The sequence below is a fragment of the Heteronotia binoei genome, chromosome 13, assembly GCF_032191835.1.
Source record: "Heteronotia binoei isolate CCM8104 ecotype False Entrance Well chromosome 13, APGP_CSIRO_Hbin_v1, whole genome shotgun sequence".
In the NCBI taxonomy this organism is placed as follows: Eukaryota; Metazoa; Chordata; class Lepidosauria; order Squamata; family Gekkonidae; genus Heteronotia; species Heteronotia binoei.
The window spans coordinates 1294621-1319871 of NC_083235.1; the positions used below are offsets into that span (position 1 = coordinate 1294621).

Sequence of the window (25251 nt, forward strand, 5' to 3'; positions counted from 1 at the left end):
AGTCCTGTATCAAGGATGCCAGTTGCTTCCTAGCGCTAACCTCCCCTGTCCTGTGAAGAAGAAGACTGCAGACTTATACCCCACCCTTCTCTCTGAATCAGAGACTCAGAGCGGCTTACAATCTCCTATAGCTGTTCCCCCCACAACAGACACCCTGTGAGGTGGGTGGGGCTGAGAGAGTTCTCACAGAAGCTGCCCTTTGAAAGACAGAGTCTCAGAGTGGCCTACAATTTCCTTTACCTTCCTCCCCCACAACAGACACCCTGTGAGGTGGGTGGGGCTGAGAGAGTTCTCCCAGCAGCTGCCCTTTGAAGGACAACCTCTTCCAGAGCTATGGCTGACCCAAGACCATTCCAGCAGCTGCAAGTGGAGGAGTGGGGAATCAAACCCCGTTCTCCCAGATAAGAGTCCACACACTTCACCACTACACCAAACTGGCTCTGTGCAGACAAAGTTTTGGCTGGCCTCTCTCTTCCTCCTTAAAGTGGGGTTGCCAATCCCCAGGTGGGGGCAGGGGATCCCCTGGTTTGGAGACCCTCCCCCTGCTTCAGGGTCATCAGAAAGCGGGGGGAGGGGAGGGAAATGGCTACTGGGAACTCTATTATTCCCTATAGAGCTTATTCCCATAGGAAATTATGGAGAACTGATCCGTGGGTATCTGGGGCTCTGGAGAGACTGGCGTTAGAGGTAGAGGCACCAAATTTTCAGTAGAGCATCCAGTGCCTCTCCCCAAAATACCCCCCAAGTTTCAAAAAGATTGGACCAGGGAGTCCAATTCTATGAGCCCCAAAAGAAGGTGCCCCTATCCTTCATTATTTCCTATGGAAGAAAGGCATTTTAAAAAGTCTGTGATCCCTTTAAATGTGATGGCCAGAACTCCTTTGGGCGTTCAGTGATGCTTGTCACACCCTTGCTCTCAGCTCCACCCCCAAAGTCCCCAGATATTTCTTGAATTGGACTTGGCAACCCTACCTTAAAGTGGTGAAATGCAGCAAAAGCTACCTGAGCCTCTGTGAGGTGCTCTGAAAAGCAGACACCTGGGCAGAATAAACCAGACACGTCACAGAAACGCAGCGAGGAAGAGAAAGAAGTGGGAAGGAGGACAAGGCCGGAGAGGCCTGGTTTGGACCCAGGACCTGCCTTCCCAGGGCTACACCCAGCCTCCACCTCCCCACAGCTGAGGAGACAGCCCTGCGTTTTAAAAAAGGTGTCTGGACAGCGGATGAGTGGATGGAAGCTCGTCTTGTATCACCACCACCACCACCCTCCCCACTGGAAGAGCACTTTGAAATCCAATGCAAAGTTTGTGAAGAAGTCTGAACTCTTTGAGACCTCTTTCTTATATATGCCAAAAAAGGGCAAGCTTGGCAGGACGTCACACTCTGGGGGCAGGAAATCCCACCGAGCAAGCCCACAAATGCCTCAGGAAAAGAGGAGATGCCCACAAAAGGCTATTTCAAAACAACTGCGGAGGTTTTAAACCCAGCCTCTGGGTCTGGGGCCCCGAACCGGGCTCTCCGCCATCTCAAGCACAGATCCTGCCCCGTCTCAACTCAACGAACGCTGGGAATGGAGGGAGCAGATCTGTTCTCTGCTACGGAGATAGGCCTGCTCAGCTCAACTGAACCACCAGCCCCCCCACCCCGCCTCCATTTTGCTCAGCAGCGGGATGGGCTGCCCGGGGAGGGAGGTGGGGAGCTTCCCCTTGCCAGCAGCCTTTAAGCAGCAGCTGGACAAACACTCACTAGGCTGATCCTGCATTGAGCAGGGGGTTGGACTAGATGACCTCTTGCCCCTTCCAATTCTAGACGTCCTTTTTCCTCTGCGCCAAAGCATTTCCTCCAGTCACATCAAAAACTGGTTTTCAAGCAGGGCTTTATTTTTTTGTAGCAGGAACTCCTTTGCCTGTTAGGCCACACCCCCCCCCCCGATGTAGCCAGTCCTCCAAGAGCTTCCAGGGCTCTTCTTACCGGGTCTACTGCAAGCTCTTGGAGGATTGGCTACATCAGGGTTGTGTGGCCTAAGAGGCAGAGCTCCTGCTGCAAAAAAGCCCCTTTTCAAGTGATGGCCTTTCCAAACCAGTGACTTCTGTTTCTCCATAGCACTTAAAAGCAGCCACCGCAGCAGCCCCCCAGTGTCTGACGGCTGGGTGAAGAGGAACTGGGGGTGAAAGGCAAGGCTCCAGCGCAAAGGATATAGAATCTCAGCCTCAGGTCAGAAACCCCTGCACAAAACAACCCAGGCCAGTTGCCACCGCCCCTTTGGGATCATGACCCTGCACCCCCATGGCTTAGGTTTCTCCCCTCTGCTCTGCTTGACCCACAGAGAGCTCCCTGAACATGTGGCCCCAAAACACCCACAGCCTCCTGATGTTACGCCCAGCGTCACACTACACAAGAGGGAGGATACCGGGACAGGAATTCATGGGTATGAGCCAGACAAACACCTCACAAGTGTCCTGAAATCTGTGCTCTGTGTCTGCAACCCACCCACCTGGACACATGGCACACAAGGCCTTCCCACTACAGTCTCGGTCGGCCGGGGAGTCCACCACAGGGCCTTCTCTCCCTCCTGGATGCCTCATGTCTCTCTCAGGGCTCCACAGTCCGCCCGGGGGCCCTCCTCCATCGCAATGCCTGCTTCCTGTCTATCACTGCTCTGCCTAACTGGGCAGCCTTCTCACCCAGAGACCGGAGAGCTTCTCGCCCTTTCTGCAGACTGAATCAGTGCCGGATTAAACCCTATGCAGACCCCTAGGCAGTTGAAATCTTGGGGGGGGGGGCCTCGCAAATTATCTCTGCGTCCGAGTGCCTGCCCCCACCGCCTGTGGCCCCCGCTGCAGCCTGCAAGCCCCTTCTCAAAAGCCCCTTTGACAAAGCTGCAGAGGAGAGGCAGAGAGAGGCAAACTTGGCGGCAACGCCAGCAGCAGCCGCACCAGGCAAGTGGGGCAAAGAGCAGCTCAGTTGCTGGCTGCCCGTGCTGACTGGGAGGGCTGCAAGCAGGGGGGAAACGGGGGGAAAGCCAGCCTGGGGCTCCTGAAGGCATGGGGGCCCATAGGCCAGTGCCTAATTGTTAATCCGGCTCTGGACTGAACATCCTCGCAGCCTCAACAGAGTTTCTCCTTGCCCCGCTCCCTCCCTGAGAAGTGGCAGAAGGCGATACGTTGGAGATGAAAGATCTGGGGGGCCACAGAAGCACCAAAGGCAGCGGATCAAGAGACGCTGGCATTGGCCAGCAGCCCATCCCTTCTCCAAGTCACCGTCAAGAACGGGGGCTGTGGCCTGTACGACTGGAGGAACGAGGGCCCTGCCGGTGGGGGAGAAATTGATACGGCCCTCCAGACACCCCACGGAGGGCAAAGGTCAGCCCTGCCTCTCTCCTGCTTTGGATCCCCGTCTCTACTCGTGCCAGCCGATGAGGCAAGGGGGGGGAGGCTCCTACCTGCATCCACATCGTTGGGCCACCCGCTGGACTGGCTGCTGCCAGCTGCAGGGGAACGCCCCGTCCCCGGGTAGAAGACGTCATCGACGGGGCTCTCCATCTCGCTGTCGTCTATCGACTTGGGACGCTTGGTGGAACTGCGTGGGGGGAGCGGGGGAAGGGAACACAGAGGGGGGGACCAGCAGTCAGTGACAGCAGCGGGCAGTGGCAAAAGCAAGCTGGCCACCGAGAAGAGCCTTCCTGACGCCGGGGCCCCCGTGGGCTTGCTCGCCCAAGGACCACCAATCCAGAGTCATGAGATTTTAGTCCAGGAGTTTCTTAGAGACTAACAACCATTTCAGGAGAGAAGCGTCCAAAAGTCAAGGCAGGCGCTCTCTTGCCGGTCTCTAAGGTCCTCCGGGGCTCAAACCCAGCTGCGGGAAAACCACGGCTCTCCCCTGCAACTGTTTCCACAGAAGAATCTGGCTCAAGGAAGGGCTGGAACTTGCTCCTTCGGCTCCTCAGAGGGCCAAGTGAACTTGAAGGAGCACAGCACTCTCCCATCGCCTCCTGCTTCCCACCCCCTCCCCAAAGCGAGGGCTGCAGCCAGGCAGGGGGCCAAGGAGGGTCTGGCGCACAGATGACCCCTGGTGTTGGGAGACTCACCTGCTAGAAGGCGGAGACGTGATGGACCGTCTGCCTAGGGCCACTTGATTGATGTTGTAGTAACTGGGGCTCTCCAGGTCGGCCAGAGAGAAATTGGGACCGGACGCTGTGGCCACGGGAGCTGAAGAAGGGGAGACAACAGCTCAGAGAGAAGAAGAAGAAGATATTGGATTTATATCCGGCCCTCCACTCCAAATCTCAGAATCTCAGAGTGGCTCACAAACTCCTATATCTTCTCCCCCCCACAGCAGACCCCCTGTGAGAGGGCTCTCCTGGAAGCTGCCCTTTCAAGGACAGAGACTTAGAGCAGCCTACAATCTCCTATATCTTCTCCCCCCACAATAGACACCCTGTGACGTGGGTGGGGCTGAGAGAGCTCCCACAGCAGCTGCCCTTTCAAGGACAGAGACTTAGAGCGGCCTACAATCTCCTATATCTTCTCCCCCCACAATAGACACCCTGTGACGTGGGTGGGGCTGAGAGAGCTCCCACAGCAGCTGCCCTTTCAAGGACAGAGACTTAGAGCGGCCTACAATCTCCTATATCTTCTCCCCCCACAACAGACACCCTGTGACGTGGGTGGGGCTGAGAGGGCTCTCACAGCAGCTGCCCTTTCAAGGACAACCTCTGCCAGAGCTCTGGCTGCCCCAAGGCCATTCCAGCAGCTGCAAGTGGAGGAGAGGGGAAGCAAACCCCGTTCTCCCAGATAAGAGTCCGCACACTTCACCATTGCACCAAACTAGCTCGGGTAACTTTGGAGAGTCTTGCACAGCCTGATAATTCTCCTACTCCTGACTCCTTTTCCTGTACTCTGCTTACCTTGTTCTGCTTCCCAGTTCCAGGCGAGGGAATACAGCTGCTTTGTGGGAAGTCTAGCCCGGTGTGATGGGCACTGCAGTCCTTTCCCTAAGCCCCACCCAGCCTTCAACCAACCACAGGGTTGGTGCCTGTCCTTCCACACTACCCACAGGTGCCCCTGCTTTTCTCCAGAAACTTGAGTGTCAGAATTCTGGGGCGGGCGAGGAGACAGAATACTCAGAACGTTCCAAATCTGGTCTGCATATTTGGTTCCATGACTGGACGGCAAAGTAGGTTTTGAATAAAGCCTGCCCACCTCCCACAGCCCTGCCGTGTTCACGGAGGCTTCAACAAGGGAAGCAGAGTGCGAGGCAGTGTGGGCTGAAGGGTTCACCTTCCCCTCCTGCCAGCAAACCACAGTTGCAGTGGGACGGTTAGCCAAAGGACTGAGAGGAATCTCCACCGCAGAGCTGGCAGCACCAACACAGCCCCTAACTTTAGCCACAGAGTATGTCCAGCCCACGGAAATAGACCACAGGCTTGAATTCTGAGATAAGAAGACTGCAGATTTATATCCTGCCCTTCGCTCTGAATCAGAGACTCAGAGCGGCTTACATCTCCTATATCTTCTCTCCACACAACAGACATGCTGTGAGGTGGGTGGGGCTGAGAGGGCTCTCACAGCAGCTGCCCTTTCAAGGACAGAGTCTCAGAGCGGCTTACATCTCCTTTATCTTCCTCCCCCACAACAGACACCCTGTGAGGTGGGTGGGGCTGAAAGGGCTCTCACAGCAGCTGCCCTTTCAAGGACAACCTCTGCGAGAGCTCTGGCTGACCCAAAGCCATTCCAGCAGCTGCAAGTGAAGGAGTGGGGAATCAAACCCGATTCTCCCGGATAATAGTCCATGCACTTAACCACTACACCAAACTGGCATCTCAGAAGAAAGGTGGAAGGGGAAGGGGCTCCAATGGCTGGCAGCACTGCTGGACAGGAAGTAGATGCCAAAGCACCTGGCATGAACCAGCACAGCCAGAAACTCCACCAGATGACAAGGCGGCTCTGCACCTGCTCCCTGACATGGGGCCAAAGGGGAACAGGGAAGACAGCCTAAAGCAAGGTGCACACCCAGCTGCCCTCTCCTGTTCCCCTGCCAGGAAGAGCCCTTGCCCACAGAGCAAGAGACAGAGGGGCAAACACCTTTTCTGGGTGTGGCAGGAGCCACCATTGAGGAAGCCCTGCTCCCCTCTGCCTGCTTCTGCAGTGACGAGCAAATACCCACACACTGCATGGACTAGTAGGGATGATGAGGGCAATGGGGGGGGAGGATGAGGAGAGAGAACTGTCCTTGACTCCTAAGAGGAACAGGATTGGAGAGGAGGCCCCTTCGGATCATTTCTTGAAACTGGTTCTGCCCTTTTGCTAGATCCCCTTTCCACGTCTTTCCATTTTGGAGCCCACCCACAGTCAGAAATGTCATCATATGTGCTGAAGGAGCTTAAGGAGCGGTGGCTACACCAGCGAGGGCTATGCCACTGAGACGGTCTGCGTGTGTCTTGCCAAGTCCCCGGCCGCTGACTAAAACCACCCCAGGCGGCTCGACTTACTCTGCGACACTCTCACCAGCTCCGTGACGTTCCAGACACCCGACGTCACAAAACAGTCCTGGAAAGTCAGATGCCCTGCAAAGACAGGAAGGGGGGCACTGGTGACAAAGGGGGGTGAGTGGATCCTGCCCTGACTCTACTGCCCCCCGCCCCCGAGCGAAGAATATTCATTTGCTTACATCCAGGGGTCGTTTTGTAGAAAAAGAGGTGCCGGAGCTCATTGGCACAACTCATTTGCATATGCCATACCCCCTCGACATCACCGGAAGGGGGTACTAAGTTATATCAGCTCCGCGTCTACCTGAAAATGCTTCTTGAATTAGAATTGTCATAATAAAACTTTACTGCCATCATACTTCTAAAATTATTTTCTCTTCTATGGCCACAGTGGCATGAGGAAGATTTCCATCTGTCTGCTTTATATGTTTTGGTTATTTCCCCATTTTTTTGTGGGGGAAATACTAGAAAGTTTTGTAAAATCTTAAAGAGTTCAGCAAAATTCTCACAGGGGGTTTGAACAAAGGAGCCCAGAAGCAAGTATTTTTTATTTACCTTTTTTTTGGGGGGGGGGGGGGTGTTAAGAAAGAAAAATGTAGACGTTCCAGAGCTCCACTTCTGTGAGCTCCTGCTGAAAATGAGGCCTGGCTCATATCTAAAGCCTTCCTTCCATACAAGAAGCCTTCATCCAACTTAAGAGGCTCTTCCATTGGAAGAAGAACTGCTTAAGTGGAAGGAAGATTCCGTATGTTGGAGATGTGAAAGCCCGGAAAAAAAATGGGAAAATTCGGGGGGGGGGGGGGGGGGACTGTTTCCCTCCCATTTTTTCCTTAAGCTTTTTTTCTCTTTTTTTCCCAAAAAAATTGAAAAAAAGAAAAGAAATTGATTATGGAATGTTTTATTTTAACATGATGGATAAAATATTTTGAGACAAGGTGTTCAAATGTTTTTCAAATCATTTCTAAAAAATAAGTCTGGTATCAGATTATTCTAATTTCTGTGCACGGAGGACAAGCAAGTCCTAAGTCATGCCCAGTCATTGGAACTTAGTCCTACATTCCCTTCGATACACTTCCCCCCCTCTTCAACTCTTTTTTATGAGAATGAGGTTGTTTTTTTATTTAATACTGTGGAGGGGAAATATTTTATTTATGTATTTATTTCCGTTGACTTATAGGCCGCCCTTTCCCATAATGGGCTCAGGGCGGCTTCCAGCACAGCAGAACAATCAAACCAGTTTAAAACAGTTAAAAAATTAAACAATTTCGCTGTGACTCAGAGTGGTAAATCGGCAGAACTGGGCCTGGTCGAGGCAAGCCGGACGTCCCTTGAGCCGGGGATGGTCAGAAGATGCTGCCTGGCTGATCAATATGGGGGGAGACGGTCCCGCAGGTCCCAGGCAGTGCAAGGCTTTGCATGTCACTATTAAAACCTTAAAGCAAATCCGGTACTCAGTTGGTAGCCAGTGCAGACTGCGCAGCATCGCAGTCTGAATGATTGTTACTTCTGGATTTTTAAAAATTGTTTTGTGGAGGTTTTTTGTCGTTCCACATAAACTAGAAAACAGTTCAGGACATTATTGCTCCATTTGTTATGATTACAAATAAATATTATTTTAAAAGTAATTTGTTTATAATAATTGTTTTGATACACTATATTTTTAATATGCTAGTTATGATCATTTCATGCCAATTAAATTGTCCATAGTCATATTTTATGTTCCTAAAGTAACAAAATTACTTTCAATCTGGAAAAGAAAAAGGAAGTGCTAATGTAACATTTTTTTTCAATTTTTGCAAAAAATTCTGTTTTTTCGGGGGGGTGGGGAACAGGAAAAACCTGAGGTTTTTTCTGAGCTTCAAAATTTTCAGAAATTTTACATCTCTACGCTGGACAGGCCATTTTGAGGAAGGAGAGGAGTGCAGACAGAGCTGTTTTCAGCGACTGCGGCTGAGGCATCGATTGCCACCACCAGGTGACTGAACGAGGGGCCAGATCGGTTTTTTTAAAACTTTATTTAACTATTTTTTTAAATTATTTTTTAAAAAAAGCTTTATTTAACTTGATTAAGATTACATAGTACATTAACAGAAATATTTGAGATAACATTCCGCTGAAATCTTTGTACTCTGCTTCATTACACCAGAGTTGAGCAACTCTTGGGGGGGGGGGGGAAGTTTGCTCAACTATATTCTATTGAGATATATTCTAATTTATTTTTAAGAATGTCCGTTGGATTACTGGAAAAAAAATTCTTTACGTTTTGTGATTCATTGGTGGAATATTATCTGAGGTGGTGGGGGCTACAAGCACAGCCAGCTTCAAGAGGGAATTGGATAAGCATATGGAGCAGAGGTCCATGAGTAGCTATTAGTTACAGCTTATCATTGGAACTCCCTGTCTGGGGCAGGGATGCTCTGGATTCTGGATGCTTTGGGGGGGGCACAGTGGGAGGGCTCCTAGTGTCCTGGCCCCACTTGTGGACCTCCTGATGGCATTTGGGGGGTTTTGGCCACTGTGTGACACTGAGTGTTGGACTGCAGGGGCCACTGGCCTGATCCAACAGGGCTTCTCTTATGTTCTTATGTTACAATATCTTGTGAGGGTAATTCTAGCTGCTCTCTTATGAAAGTTCCTATTTTGAAATTCTTCCGGAAACCCACAGATCTCCCTGCTAGCCTGGCACGGAGAACTCCACCTACTCTCAACTCTGAACCCCACCCTATAGACCCTTCGCTCCACAGGTCTCCAGAATGCAATTTTCATGATATTCCTTCTCCCATCACAGATCCCTTCTGAACTCTACTGAACTCCTCATAAAGCCCTCTTTTCCCCAGCTACCCACCTCCAGAAAGAGAACACAGTGGAAGGACAGAGCGTGTGCCAGCCATTTACTCACCATTGGGCAGTGGTTTGATGTCCGCATCTCCTTGCTGGTTTGAATTGTCTGATTGTCCCGATTCTGAAAGACAGAAGCAAAACTGGACATCAAGGGGTTGTTGGAGCCGGCCGTATGCAGCAGATGGCAACAGAGGCTCCCTACAAAGGTCTCGAAATCTCTTCCTCATAAGAAGAAGAAGAGGATACTGGATTTGCATCCTGCCCTATACTCTGAATCTCAGAGACTCAGAGGGGCTTACAATCCCCTATATCTTCTTCCCCCTCAGCAGACACCCTGTGAGGCAGGTGGGGCTGAGAAAGTTCTCACAGAACCTGCCCTTTCAGGGACAACTTTCAAGGACAATTCCTACAAGAGCTCTGACTGACCCAAGGCCATCCAAGCAGGTGCAAGTGGAGAAGTGGGGAATCAAACTGTGTTCTCCCAGATAAGAATCCATGCACTTCATCACTACACCAAACATGTCCCCTTCCATCACCATCTTCAACCCCAGGGTGAAGATTTTTGTTTTGTTTTGTTGGCATTCCCTTAGTGTTTTTATGTTTGGGATGTATTTTATTTTATTTTTTTAATTTTATCAGTTTACTGTTAAAAAACTAAAACACACCACAAAAAGAAAAACAAAACACAAACACATATATAATATACACTGAAGCATAGGGATCAAACTAAACTACATACATCATATTCCATCCTTGTCTGTTTCAAGGACTTAAGTTTTTAAATCAAATTTGTTAATATTCCAACTCTTTCCATCTTTCATATCCTAATATTTAACTCAATATCTGTTTCCTAAATCAACTTACCACCTTCATCCACTCATATAATGGCTTCCAAGTTTCTTTACATTCTTGCATATTGCCCTCCTTCAACAACTGTTAAAAATCCATTTCAGCAGCCTCATACAATTTCTGAAGGAATTCCTCCCTTTTTGGAATCTGCTGGGTTTCCCAATATCTAGCATACACCAACCTTGCGGCCGTTACAGCATGTAATAGAAATCTGTTGATTAATTTAGGCAAGGAGTTTGGACACATGTTCAACAAGTACAGTTCAGGTAAATACTGAATATTCATTTTTAACATTTTTAAGATCCAGCTGTTAACCTGTCGCCAGTATTTCCTAGCCTTCTCACATTGCCACCAAATGTGGTAAAATGTACCCTTTACCTTTTTACACTTCCAGCACTTATTGGTGATGTTCGGAAACACCTTGGACAGCTTCTCTGGTGTAATATACCATCGATATGCCATTTTATAAAGATTTTCCTTAAATACGGACGATCTTGTTATTTTTATATTTTCTCTCCATAACTTCTCCCATTCTACCAGCTCTATATTATACCCAATATCTTGCATCCATTTTATCATACTTTCTTTAACGGTTTCATCCTGCATTTTAATATTTAATTAAAAAATTGTAAATTTTTGTAATAAATTTCTCATTAGTTCATAAAATTACAGTATCAAATTCATTCATCTTTTTACCAATTCCAACTTCCTTATCACTTATATAGTTGGATTTAACTTGCATTTTTGTCCACCAATCTAATTGCACATTTTCCTCTATCTTCAAGTCACCTCTATTATCTAATAGGGATTCATAAGCATATGTTTCTTCCCATTGAAATAAATTTGGTTGTACCGAAGCTTCCACTGGTGATAACCATTTTGGTGTATATTTATAAATTTGTGATTTAATTCCTGCCCAGATTCTATATAAAGATTTTCTAATTTCGTGTCTAAGAAATGAACTATTTTTGGATGGAGTTTGGTACCAGATGTAGGACTCGAGGGAGATCTGCTCCCTCCAAAATCAATAATCTTTTCTTCTCTAATAATATGTTTTGGATGTATTTTAACTGCACTTTTAATTGTTTTAGTGATGTGTGATCGGAATGGTTTTAAATCACTTTATCATGTATGTTTTAAACCTTGAATGTTTAAAACCATTCCGATCACACATCACTAAAACAATTAAAAGCGCAGTTGGTCTTAAAGGGGCTGCTTGACTCCTGCTTTGTTCTACTGCTTCAGACCAACACGGCTGCCCGCCTGGATCTAACTACTTGGTGGCCCTTGTGGGGTCAGAAAGGCCAGAGAACACATTTTGTAAATAAAAAGAAATAAATCTCACTCTACTTCACTCGCTTCAGTAGCCAGTGAGAAGGATGCTGCAGAACGGTCACATCTCCCCGGCCCCTTCACCCAAGGCCTGAGGAGATCACGGGGGAAATGGCCGCCCTCAAGAGCTGCCCACTACAGCCAGACAGAGAGCTGCTGGTTCTGAAACGTGCCACAGGGTAGGGAACCGCTTGGTTCTTCCCAGAGTCCTCTGCATTCGCTATACATGGCACCATGACCAGTGTTCCCTCTAAGCTGAGTTAGTGTGAGCTAGCTCACAGATTTTTAGCCCCGGCTCAGACATTTTTGTCGTAGCTCAGGAAGGATTACTCCAGAGCATACTCATTTATGCAGCAGCTCACAGCTTGAATGCCAGCAGCTCACAAAGTAGAATTTTTGCTCACAAAACTCTGCATCTTAATGGGAACATTGGCCATGATGACCTTTATGGCCGAGGACCTGCCTACCTTAGGGACCGTCTCTCCCCATATGTGCCCCAGAGCGTACTGAGATCGGGTGCACAAAATCGGTTGACAATCCCTGGGCCGAAGGAGACCAAACTGAAGAGTACGCGTGAAAGGGCCTTTTCAATCGCAGCTCCACACTGGTGGAACCAACTACCGGAAGAAGTGCGGGCCCTGCGGAGTCTTGATCAATTCCGTAGGGCCTGCAAGATTACCCTTTTCCAAATGGCCTTCACTTAATGTGGATTTAGTCCACTATATCCGGCCATCATAAACTACTGAGGAGAACATTTAAAATATAGCACTGAAAATGTTAGTTTTAATTGTAATTTTATGGTTTTAATTATAATGGTTTTAATTAGTAAATTATATATATCGTTTTCAGATGTTTTTATATCGTAATTTGTAATTCTTATATGTTGTGAGCCACCCTGAGTCTGCTTCGGCGAGGAGGGAAGAAAATAAATAAAATATATTATTATTATTATTAGATGGGGGTGACACCTGAGGCTGCCCCCATTCTGGAATAAGGGTCCCTTGGGGAGGCCCAGAGTACCCTCCTCCCAAGCCCTTCACATTGTCCCTTGCATGTAGAACAGGCAGAGTAACAAAGAACAACAAAATGGTTTATTTTAAACAGAAAAATCAATTAAGGGCAAATGAACAGATGAGGTGCTTTAAGACTATGTAGTAAAGTGGGTGAAGGAGTGACTGGACTGAAGTGTCCCTAGCCGGCCTGCTCTCCCCCCTCAGAGAGAGGGTCTCCTCCCACACAGCAGCCTTTCCACCTCAGGAGGAAAGAAAGACCAGCGTTTGTCTCCTGAGAGAGCTTTTAAACCATTCCCCTCAGAGCCTCCTTGGACGCCGATTGGCTGAAACCAGCACTGAGCATTCTGGGGATTGTAGGCTGCCTCGCCCTACTGTGACACAGGCCTCACAGGCTCCCTAGGACCACTAGGCCTCAGTCTCACAGCACAGCACAGCACAGCACAGAGCATGGCACATGGCCTTACAGCAAAGTCCCAGTTTAGGGACAAACCAGTCCCTGCCCTCTTCTTAAAATGAGGGTGGCGTGACAGGTTACAAGAAGCTGTAAAACCAAAGTTCGACAAGACACAATATCAGCCCATATTTCTATTTGTTGTTCAGTCGCACAGTCGAGTCCGACTCTTTGCGACCCCATGGACCAAGTCACGCCAAGCCCTCCTGTCTTCCACCATCCTTTGAAGTCTGCCCAAATTTGTGTTTGTTACATCAGTAACACTGTCCAGCCATCTCATCTTTTGCCGCCCCCTTCTTCTTTTGCCTTCTGTCTTTCCCAGCATTAGGGTCTTCTCCAGGGAGTGCTCCTTTCTCATTGGGTGGCCCCATGGACCAAGTCACGCCAGGCCCTCTTGTCTTCCACCATCCTCCAAAATCTGCCCAAATTCGTGTTTGTTACATCAGTAACACTGTCCAGCCATCTCATCTTTTGCCGCCCCCTTCTTCTTTTGCCTTCTGTCTTTCCCAACATCAGGGTCTTCTCCAGGGAGTGCTCCCTTCTCATTGGGTGGCCAAAGGATCTGAGCTTCAGCGTCTGACCTTCCAGGGAACAGTCTGGGTGGATTTCCCTTAGGACTGACTGACTGGATCTTCTTGCAGTCCAAGGGACTCTCAAGAGTCTTCTCATGCACCACATCTCAAAAGCATCTATTCTTCTGTGCTCAGCCTTCCTTATGGTCCAACTCTCACAGCCATACGTCCAACTCTCACAGCCATACATTCCTACTGTGAATGCCATTTCTATAGTAGCCTGGTTTTAGCAACATGGATTTCCCCTCCATTTGTAGTAGGTTTTAAACACAGGGCCCCTCTTAAACATTCACATTAAATAGCCTGCCTAAACTTGTAGCTAAAATTGTGGTGAAGTGATGCTGTCTTTCATAGGTGCCCGAGGGAGGGCCTTTTCAGTGTCAGTCCCACTGTCTGGGAACAAATTCCCCAGAGAGATGAACCTGGTCCCTCAATCGCCATCCATAGGAGGCAGCTAAAGACAGTTTTATTCATGACTTCATTTCATTTGGTCTTCTGTCTGCCCGCAGTTTTGAATGAACTGATCTTATTCTATTTTATTATGTACATCGTAAGCTGCCTTGAGTTCTTATAAGGTAGAAAGGTGGCTAAGAAATGTTTTAGATGAATCCTTGCCTCTGCTGCTGCTGAAGAGACCTTTCATGTTGTACTTGATTGCCCCGGTGTCTCCGAAACAGATCCTCCCTTGTTGGGTAGAACACGCGGTTGTGTCCCCAAAACAGTGCCATTTGTGCATCTCTTTCACCTGGGCTTGCCAATCCCCAGGTCCCAGCGGGGGTTCTTCTGCTTTCCCAGTCTCCTTCCCGCCCCAGTCAGCTGGCCAGAGGGAGGAAGCCCCGCCCCCAAAGCCACCATGTGACTATCCCCCTCCGGAGGCTCCAGTCTCCGATTGGAAAGGCTTCCTCTCGGGATGGGGTGTCTGTGTTACTTGGAAGAAGTTGGCAGCAACTCGTGAGTAGAGAGGCCAATCCCTCACTTCAGAGTCGCCAGAAACAGTGTGTGGGGAGGGAAATGTCTGCTGAGCACTTCATTATTCCCTATGTGGAGATCGATTCTCATAGGGTATAATCGGGAATTGATACGGAGGTTTCGGGAGCTCTGGGGGAGCTGTTTTTTGAGGAAGAGGCACCATATTTGCAGCATAGCATCCAGTGCCTCTCCCCAAAGTACCCCCCCCCCCAAGTTTCAAAACGATTGGACCAGGGGGTCCAATTCTATGCACCCCAAAAGAAGGTGCTCCTATCCTTCATTATTTCCTATGGAAGGAAGACATTTAAAAGGTGTGCTGTCCCTTTCAATGTGATGGCAAGAACTCCCTTGGAGTTCAATTATGCTTGCCATACCCTTGTTCCTGGCTCCACCCCCAATGTCTCCTGGCTCCACCCCCAAAGTCCCCAGATATTTCTTGAATTGGACTTGGCAACCCCACTTTCACCTCTTGCATACAGTGAGTGGCTCAAGGCCTTCTCATCCCCCCAGAATGGCTCTCCCCAAAGGCCTCCCCAGTCTTCTGCTGGTGCCTCTTCAATCCCAAAGGAGCCTGGAAACAGAACAAAAAAGGCTTGGCCCACCTGGGCCATTTCCTGTCAGGGAAAATCCTGGACTCTGGAGAAGACCCAATTGAGCCAGGAAAGGCCTGATTCAGCCAGGCAAGATGGAACTGCTATGCGGCTGAACTGTAAACTGGAGGGCACGAGTTTGAATCCTCCCTCCCACCATTACAGTACGATAACAGCAACAGTGATCTACTCTGAAACCTTGACAGAATCTCAAGGAAAGCAGAGGCAGTGTGGAAAATGCTCAAGAGAAATGAGGAAAAGCTTGACTTGTTTGGAATCATGGCATCTTCTCAGGGAGCCTTAACACAGACTAGCTAGATAACTAGTGGAGAACGAGGAGGTTCTGGCAATGGACCATTTTAAGGTTGTAACACAGCAATCCAGAATCCCCAGGGGTCATTTAGCAGAAAAAGAGGTGCCAGAGCTCATTAGCACCACTCATTTGCATAAGCCACCCACCCCTGACATCACCGGAAGGTGGACTACATTAGATCAGCTCAGCATCTACCTTCAAATGGTTCTTGCATTATCATTGTCATAATAAAACCTTACTCCCATCCAATGTTCCCTCTAAGCTGCAGAATCTTGGGAGCAAAAATTCTACTTTGTGAGCTACTGATATTAAAGTTGTGAACTCTTGCATCAATTATTGTGCTCTGGGGTCATCCTTCCTGAGCTAAGACAAAAATGCGTAAGCTGGAGGCTGAAAATCTGTGAGCGAGCTCATGCTAACTCAGCTTGGAGGGAACCCTGCTCCCATCAGAATTTCTCCAGTTACTTTCTCCTATGTGGCCACAGTGGCACGAGGAAGATTTCCATCTTTCTATGTTTTTGTGGGGGGAAATATTAGAAAGTTTGTCAGATCTTAGAGTTCAGCCAAATTCTCCCAGGGGGTTGAAACAACAGAGCCCAGAAGCAAGTATTTTTTGTTGGGGGGGGGGGGTAAGAAAGAAAGAGCACAATAAAATTTAGAGGTTTTGGAGCTCTGCTCCTGTGAGCTCCTGCCCAAAATGAGGTCTGAGAGTTCCCAGTTGTCTGGGTTAGGGAGGGTGAGAGAGGGGAATGGCAGCCACAGGGGTAAAGTGAGGAACATATATCAGAAATTGTTGTGCACTCAGCAGCCACAGGTAAAGTGAGGAACATATAACAGAATCGTTGTGCACTCTCTCAGTTGCCATTGTGGATTGTCCCACAGAGAATCACTTCCATGTGGAAGCAGCCCATATAAAGGTTAGAAATGTGCTACGTTTCCCTCCAAATGGAAGCTCTGATTTGCACGGCTCCATGCCAAAGTCCACAGTCTCCGATGCACAAAGACGACCTCAGTTTATTGACAATTCCCCCAGTTACAAAAAGAGGGAAAGAGTGGGGAAGGCAAAACGCAAGAGGAAAGGGTTCTGCTATCATGAATTTTTCGGCTGCTCCAACATGGTCCGCACTCTTTTTCAGAACTCGAAAGAGTTAACAGTCCTGTCCCTTTCCTCTCCAGACTTGGCAGAGAGAGGCCAGCTGTGGAACTCCAGTTACCTATGTCAACAACGCTGCAAGTTTACCTCTCCCAGCGCCAAAGCAAAGGAAAAAGAAGCCAGGCAGCTACGGGCTTGGTACCCTGCAACAGCTGTGGAAGCACGAAGGAACGATTTCCGAGTTGGTTCTTTCTTTCCCCCCTTCTTTCTCCCTTCCTTTGCGAAGTTGGCTCCGGCGCTCGGTTCCCTTTCGGCCTTGCAACTGCTGGCAGCCATTTTAAGTCTTGGCAGCCATTTTAGTGCTGGCGGCTAGGAGCGCTCCCACAATGCCGGCAGCAGGCAACTGACAAATGGAGGGATGGAGGAGTGCAGCTTTCCGTAGCCCAGGGACAGATTGGAGATAAATTCTTAAACACAGTGAGGGAGAGAAGCCCTGGGAATCACTTCAGAATTAATAAATCATGATTTTACTTTCCTTTCTGGTTTAAGGCAATGTGATGGTAGCCGAGCAGAGGACCGGAGGAGGGGAGCAAGCAAAGCTCTCTTCCACTATCAGTTTTCTTGTGACAGATTGGCTGCATAGATAGCAGAGGGGTTTTTCTGTCATGGAGTTTCATCGTGTCACGAAAGAAATGTACATGGCAATGTGGAGAGGCAGCCACTCTGCTTTTCAAGGCATTGGTATTGAAAGGCACAAGAAGGCTATCCCACATAATCACACATTAAATAGGGATGCCAGCAGTCTCCAGGGGGGTCCTGGGGCTCCCCCAGAATTACAGCTCTTCTCCGGACTACAGAGTTCAAGTCCCCTGGAGAAAGTGGGTGCTACGGAGGCTGGGTTCTGTGGCACTGTCCCTTGGTGCTGAGGTCCCTGGTTCCCCCAGGCTCCATCTTCAAATTTCCAGGAGTTTCCCAAGCTGGGTCTGGGGGGGTGGGGGTGGGGGGTGGACGTGGCAACCATATCACACAAAACATAATGTGGGCTCCACTCCCACAAGTGTGGAGGAGCAAGGCAGTGTAATTATTAGGATGCTGAGCAAGACCAGGAAAATTTGGGTACAAATTCCCACTTACAAGAAGAAGATACTGGATTTAGACCCCACCCGATACTCTGAATCTCAGAGAACGGCTTACAATCTTCTTCACCACCACTCCCCCCACAAAAGACACCCTGTGAGGTGGGTGGGGCTGAGAGAGCTCTCCCAGAAGCTGCCCTTTCAAGAACAGCTCTGCGAGAGCTATGGCTAACCAAGGCCATTCCAGCAGCTGCAAGTGGAGGAGTGGGGAATCAAACCTGGTTCTCCCAGATAAGAGAGCTATGGCTGACCAAAGGCCATTCCAGCAGGTGCAAGTGGAGGAGTGGGGAATCAAGCCCGGTTCTCCCAGATAAGAGAGCTATGGGTGATCCAAGGCCATTCCAGCAGCTGCAAGTGGAGGAGTGGGGAATCAAACCCAGTTCTCCCAGATAAGAGAGCTCTGGCTGACCCAAGGCCATTCCAGCAGCTGCAAGTGGAGGAGTGGGGAATCAAACCCTGTTCTCCCAGATAAGAGAGCTCTGGCTGACCCAAGGCCATTCCAGCAGCTGCAAGTGGAGGAGTGGGGAATCCAACCCGGTTCTCCCAGATAAGAGAGCTATGGCTGACCCAAGGCCATTCCAGCAGCTGCAAGTGGAGGAGTGGGGAATCAAACCCGGTTCTCCCAGATAAGAGAGCTATGGCTGACCCAAGGCCATTCCAGCAGGTACAAATGGAGTAGTGGGGAATCAAACCCGGTTCTCCCAGATAAGAGAGCTACGGCTAACCAAGGTCATTGCAGCAGCTGCAAGTGGAGGAGTCGGGAATCAAACCCGGTTCTCCCAGATAAGAGAGCTACGGCTAACCAAGGCCATTCCAGCAGCTGCAAGTGGAGGAGTCGGGAATCAAACCCGGTTCTCCCAGATAAGAGAGCTACGGCTAACCAAGGCCATTGCAGCAGCTGCAAGTGAAGGAGTGGGGAATCAAACCCGTTCTCCCAGATAAGAGAGCTCTGGCTGACCCAAGGCCATTCCAGCAGCTGCAAGTGGAGGAGTGGGGAATCAAACCTGGTTCTCCCAGAGAAGAGAGCTCTGACTGACCCAAGGCCATTCCAGCAGCTGCAAGTGGAGGAGTGGGGAATCAGTCCTGGTTCTCCCAGATAAGAGAGCTCTGGCTGACCCAAGGCCATTCCAGCAGCTGCAAGTGGAGGAGTGGGGAATCAAACCCGGTTCTCCCAGATAAGAGAGCTCTGGCTGACCCAAGGCCATTCCAGCAGCTGCAAGTGGAGGAGTGGGGAATCAAACTCGGTTCTCCCAGATAAGAGAGCTATGGCTGATCCAAGGCCATTCCAGCAGCTGCAAGTGGAGGAGTGGGGAATCAAACCCGGTTCTCCCAGATAAGAGAGCTCTGGCTGACCCATGGCCATTCCAGCAGCTGCAAGTGGAGGAGTGGGGAATCAAACCCGGTTCTTCCAGATAAGAGAGCTCTGGCTGACCCAAGGCCATTCCAGCAGCTGCAAGTGGAGGAGTGGGGAATCAAACTCGGTTCTCCCAGATAAGAGAGCTCTGGCTGCCCCAAGGCCATTCCAGCAGCTGCAAGTGGAGGAGTGGGGAATCCAACCCGGTTCTTCCAGATAAGAGAGCTCTGGCTGATCCAAGGCCATTCCAGCAGCTGCAAGTGGAGGAGTGGGGAATCAAACCCGGTTCTTCCAGATAAGAGAGCTACAGCTGACCCAAGGCCATTCCAGCAGCTGCAAGTGGAGGAGTGCGGAAACAAACCCGGTTCTTCCAGATAAGAGAGCTACAGCTGACCCAAGGCCATTCCAGCAGCTGCGAGTGGAGGAGTGGGGAATCAAACCCGGTTCTCCCAGATAAGAGAGCTCTGGCTGACCCAAGGCCATTCCAGCAGCTGCGAGTGGAGGAGTGGGGAATCAAACCCGGTTCTCCCAGATAAGAGTCTGTGCATTTAACCACTACCAAGTATACATATTGAGCTAGCCCAGAAACCCTCACCTGGCAATATCGCTCATATCTTTAGTGACCACTTAGAAGTTCTGTTGGCCCCACCCACTTCCTGGAAACATCTGGCGGGATCCATATGTTGGCGGGTACTCTGGGCATACTGAAACCTCCCAACTGACCCCCGTTTCTCTCTATGTATGCTTTGCTGTTTCACCTGTTTAACAGGTGACCAAGGATGAGATCTCACCAGCATTATCTCCCCCTCATGCATATGGACTCTACGCCCAGTTGACTGTTTCTACTCTGTGTCAGCATCTGGACTTCTCCAGTTTCATTCTGCCAGAACTCTCTTTAAAAATCCAGAAAGTATCCTTGGGCTAGAAACACCACAAAGGCACACTCGCGTTGCAGGGAGAATATTCAGTTACGGTTTTACTCTAAGCATACACACAAATAACAGCTTTTACAGAGTTAAGGGCAAACATACAACCATCAGTGTGAAGTTCTCAGGTGGCCTCTTCAAACGGAAGGTGGCCATCAAAGAAGAACCCTCTGGGTTGTAGCTGGCTTGTCTCTGTGGAACTGTTTGGGAAGGCAAACAAGAAAGCAGCACAGAACGTCCAAGGCTAGTGTAATGATCCTGGGCCTAGTGAGGCCTATAGCCTCCAGAGAAGCCTGCCTAGGAGTTACTACAGAAAGCCTACATCTCCCAGGATCCCTTCTGACTGGGTAGCAAGGTTTTGGAGGGAAACTAGGCCAGAGAGGGGTGGGACCTGGGAGAAAAGCATAAAAGGGCCAAGGACAGACAGCATGTGTTCTTTCCTGGAGAGGCTGCAGGCAGGGAGGCTCTCTCTCTGTAAGGCTGAGCTGTAGTCTAGAGAGTTTGTAGCTGGGAAGAGATCCCTCACCCAAACAAGGTGGTGAGTTTTGGTATTAGTATCAGGGAACATATGCTTAGTTGCATCAGGGCTTCTATTTATTTGCACCCACCTTTACTATTTTCATATTCACTATTAATACACAGAAATCAGACTGATTATATACTCTGCAGTCAAAGATGGAGAAGCTCCTTACAGTCAGCAAAAACAAGACCTGGAGCTGACTACGGCTCAGATCATGAGCTACTCATCGCAAAATTCAGGCTTAAACTGAAGAAAACTGGGGAAGCCATTAGACCATACAGGTTTGACCTTGATCACATTCCTTATGAATATACAGTGGAGGTGAAGAATAGGTTTAAGGAATCAGAGTTGATAGACAGAGTGCCTGAAGAACTATGGACGGAGGTTTGTGACATTGTACAGAAGCCAGCAATCAGCACCATCCCAAAGAAAAAGAAATGCAAGAAAGCAAAGTAGCTGTCTGATGAGGCTTTATAAATGGCTGAGGAAAGAAGGAAAGCAAAAGGCAAAGGTGAAAAGGAAAGATTCACCCAGCTGAATTCAGATTTCCAGAGAACAGCAAGGAGAGATAAGGAGGCCTTCCTGAAGGAACAATGCAAAGCAATAGAGGAAAATAATAGAATGGGAAGGACAAGGGATCTCTTCAAGAAAATTGGAGAAATCAAGGGAACGTTTCATGCAAAGATGGCCATGATAAAGGACAAAAATGGTAGGGACCTAATAGAAGCAGAAGAGATCAGGAAGAGGTGGCAAGAATACACAGAAGAATTATACAAGAAGGATTTCAATGTCCCGGACAACCATGACAGTGAAATCAATGACCTTGAGCCAGACATCCTGGAGTGTGAAGTCAAATGGGCTTTAGAAAGCATTACTAACAACAAAGCGAGCGGAAATGATAGTATCCCAGTTGAGCTATTCAAAGTCCTAAAAGAGGATGCTGTTAAAGTGATGCACATATTATGTCAACAAATTTGGAAAACACAACAGTGGCCACAGGATTGGAAAAGATCAGCTAATGTTCCAATCCCAAAGAAGAGTAATGCCAAGGAATGTTCAAACTATCGCACCATTGCACTCATTTCACATGCCAGCAAGATCATGTTAAAGATCCTACAAGCTAGGCTTCAGCAGTATGTAGATCGGGAACTACCAGAAGTTCAAGCTGGGTTTTGGAGAGGTAGAGGAACTAGAGATCAAATTGCCAACATTCGCTGGATTATGGAGAAAGCACGAGAGTATCAGAAAACTGTCTATTTCTGCTTCATTGACTATGCTAAAGCCTTTGATTGTGTGGATCACAACAAACTGCGGCAAGTCCTTAAAGAGATGGGAGTACCAGACCACCTCACATGTCTCCTGAGAAACTTGTATAAGGGTCAAGAAGCAACGGTCAGAACGGGCGGCCAGGCTGTTGGAGGGACTACCACGGTGGGAGCCTGCACGGCCTGGGCTGCGCAACCTGCACTGGCTGCCGGTTGTCTACCGTGTTCGCTATAAGGTGCTGGTTATTACCTTTAAAGCCCTATATGGCCGAGGACCTGCCTACCTAAAGGACCGCCTCTCCCCATATGTACCCCGGAGAGCACTGAGGTCTGGTTCCCAGAATTTATTAACAATCCCTGGGCCAAAAGAAGTTAGGCTGAAGGCCACTAGGGAGCAGGCCTTCTCGGTGATAGCCCCTCGCTGGTGGAATGACCTTCCAGAGATGGTGCGAGCCCTGCGGGACCTGAACCAATTCCGCAGGGCTTGCAAAACATTTCTTTTTCAGTTGGCATTTGAGACATCTTGTGGTATTTGAGACAGAACCTGATAACGAACGAACAGATATTTGGCCATCTCATATACATCAGGACTATATTATTTTAGCACCTATTTTATATGTTTTATGTATTTTAAATAACTTATTTGTAATTAATGTTTAAATTGCTATGTTTTATGTGAATCATGGGACTCCCATGCCTGTTATATTGTTTATTGTTTAATGTGAATCATGGGACCCCATGTCTGTTAGCTGCCCTGAGCCCGCCTGGCGGGGAGGGCGGGATATAAAAATAAAATATTATTATTATTATTATTATTATTATTATTATTATTATTATTATTATTATTATTATTATTATATGAAACAACTGTTTGGTTTAGAATAGGAAAAGGAGTTCGACAAAGATGTATATTGTCACCCTGCTTATTTAATTTATATGCAGAGTACATCATGTGGAATGCTGGCCTGGATGAAGCACAAACCGGAATTAAGATTGCAGGGGAAAACATCAACAACCTCAGATATGCAGATGACACCACTCTAATGGCAGAAAGTGAGGAGGACCTAAAGAACCTCTTGTTGAGGGTGAAAGAGGAGAGCACAAAAGTAGGCTTGAAACTCAACATAAAAAAACCTAAGATCATGGCATCCAGCCCCATCACACCTTGACAAATAGAAGGGGAAGACACGGAAGTAGTAACAGACTTCACATTTCTGGGATCCAAGAGTCGGACTCGACTGTGTGACTGAACAACAACAAAATTATACTAAATCTTTATCACCCACTTATTGTTTTAGAGCAATAAATCTTTTTGTTTACTGCTTAGGTCCTCACATCTCCTTGGTCACAGTAGAGAGGTATTTACTAATAAAGAAGACAGGTGGTCGGATGCTGTGGACCCTCCCTGCGGACCCTGACCAGAGTGGTGGCCGTCAGTAGAAGGCCCTCCTGGGCCCCTGCTTTGTGACAGCCAGGCACGGACATCCCAGGCATGGATATTGCATTAGTGCAGGCCTTAAGCATTTGGCCACTCAGAATCATAGAGTTGGAAAGGACCTCCAGGGTCATCTAGTCCAACCCACAAATACCAACACAAAATTCACAGGATCTTCATCACTGTCAGATGCCATCTAGCCTCTGTTTAAAAACCTCCAAGGAAGGAGAGCCCACCACCTCCCAAGGAGGAAGCCTGTTCCACTGAGGAACTGCTTGAACAGTCAGAAAGTTCTTCCTAATGTTGAGCCGGAAACTCTTTTGATTTAATTTCAACCCACTGGTTCTGGTCCTACCTTCTGGGGCCACAGAAAACAATTCCACCCCATCTTCTCTAGGACAGCCCTTCAAGTACTTGAAGATGGTGATCCTATCACCTCTCAGCTGCCTCCTCTCCAGGCTAAACATCCCCAGCTCCTTCAACCTTTCCTCACAGGACTTGGTCTCCAGACCCCTCCCCATGTTCATAAAGAGATTTGCTATGCTAGGGGCATAACTTGACTCCACAGCTTCCCCAGACACTTGCAAATAAAAAGAATCTCTATATTGGAAATAACTCTTATCCAGGATTATGTCTAGCAGTTCCATAAGGAAATATGTAGAGGGCTCTTTAATTTCCCTCAACTCCCAAAGTTTCTTCAACCACCAGCCTTGTGTCTTCATGTGGTATAATTGTATAGAGTGATTTTACATCTGCTGTGATGATATATTTTTTTCACTGGAAGAGGGTTGGTGGTGTCTGAGTGTCCTGATATTTTTGTATAATGTTTTCTTTTGTTAGTGGTCCCAGGCCTTATGAAGACTGGAAAGAAACAAGGACTTAATCGATTGGCTTGTCACCACACTACTTTGGGACTTGAATATACATGTTTTGGACATTTGGACTGATTTCTATATACTTCTAAGTAAATTGGTCACTAGCTTGCATTTTTTGTTGTGTTATCCATTATAGTGACCTCTCTCGGATTGTATTCCTCTCCAGGATAAACATGCCCGGCTCCTTGGAAGTCAAAAGGCAACTTGCTCATGTATCTTTGTGGACTGATGCATATTTTTAAGTGGTGCCACAAAGAGATCTTGGTTAGAGACAGGAACATGGCACTCTGACCCCTAGGGAATTTACAGATTCTCTCCACACCCACTGGTGTGTTGGTCTGCCAAAGTTGGGTATGCGTAAGTCAAGATCCATCAGACCAGCTAACTAGTCTTTCCTTCAAGGATTGTGATTCCCAAAAGGGCTGTGAAGCGCTTCCCTCTGCTTTTCAGGAGGCAGCAACCAAACAAACCAATGGATCAATTGCAGAGCCACTGAAACACAGTGGAGAGCCAGTTTGGTGTAGTGATTAAGTGTGCGGACTCTTATCTGGGAGAACCGGGTTTGATTCCCCACTTCTCTGCTTGCACCTGCTGGAATGGCCTTGGGTCAGCCATAGCTCTCTTATCAGGGAGAACCGAGTTTGATTCCCCACTCCTCCACTTGCACCTGCTAGCATGGCCTTGGGTCAGCCAGAGCTCTCTTATCTGGGAGAACTGGGTTTGATTCCCCCCTCCTCCACTTGCAGCTGCTGGAATGGCCTTGGGTCAGCCATCGCTCTCTTATCAGGGAGAACCGAGTTTGATTCCCCACTCCTCCACTGGCAGCTGCTGGAATGGCCTTGGCTCAGCCAGAGCTCTCTTATCTGGGAGAACCGGGTTTGATTCCCCACTCCTCCACTTGCACCTGCTAGCATGGCCTTGAATCAGCTATAGCTCTGGCAGAGGTTGTCCTTGAAAGGGCAACTGCTGGGAGAGCTCTCTCAGCCCCACCCACCTCACAGGGTGTCTGTTGTGGGGGAGGAAGGGAAAGGAGATTGTGAGCCGCTCTGAGACACTTCGGAATGGAGGGTGGGATATAAATCCAATATCTTCATCTATCTCACAGGGTGTCTGTTGTGGGGGAGGAAGGTAAAGGAGATTGTGAGCCACTCTGAGAACTCCAGGTGAGGTCTTACCAGAGGGCAAGAGGTGGCAGCCAGAGGAAGGATGACTTCCCAGAGTGCAGCTCCAA

The 25251-nt window shown here is 48.6% G+C and overlaps 2 protein-coding genes across 10 annotated transcripts in view; both read right to left on the reverse strand.

The window, feature by feature from the left end:
- The window catches only part of ELOF1 (elongation factor 1), a 334935-nt gene that overhangs the window by 198325 nt on the left and 111359 nt on the right, over positions 1–25251 (reverse strand). The window lies entirely within an intron of this gene.
- Positions 1–25251, reverse strand: part of NFIX (nuclear factor I X) — a 317800-nt gene that overhangs the window by 52005 nt on the left and 240544 nt on the right. For all 9 annotated transcript variants that reach the window (XM_060252520.1, XM_060252521.1, XM_060252519.1 and 6 more), the window contains exons 3-6: positions 9386–9448; positions 6490–6564; positions 4087–4207; positions 3442–3578 (exon numbers count right to left, since the gene is read on the reverse strand). In XM_060252520.1, coding sequence (XP_060108503.1) covers positions 3442–3578; positions 4087–4207; positions 6490–6564; positions 9386–9448 — 396 coding nt within the window. The remainder of the gene's footprint in view (positions 1–3441; positions 3579–4086; positions 4208–6489; positions 6565–9385; positions 9449–25251) is intronic.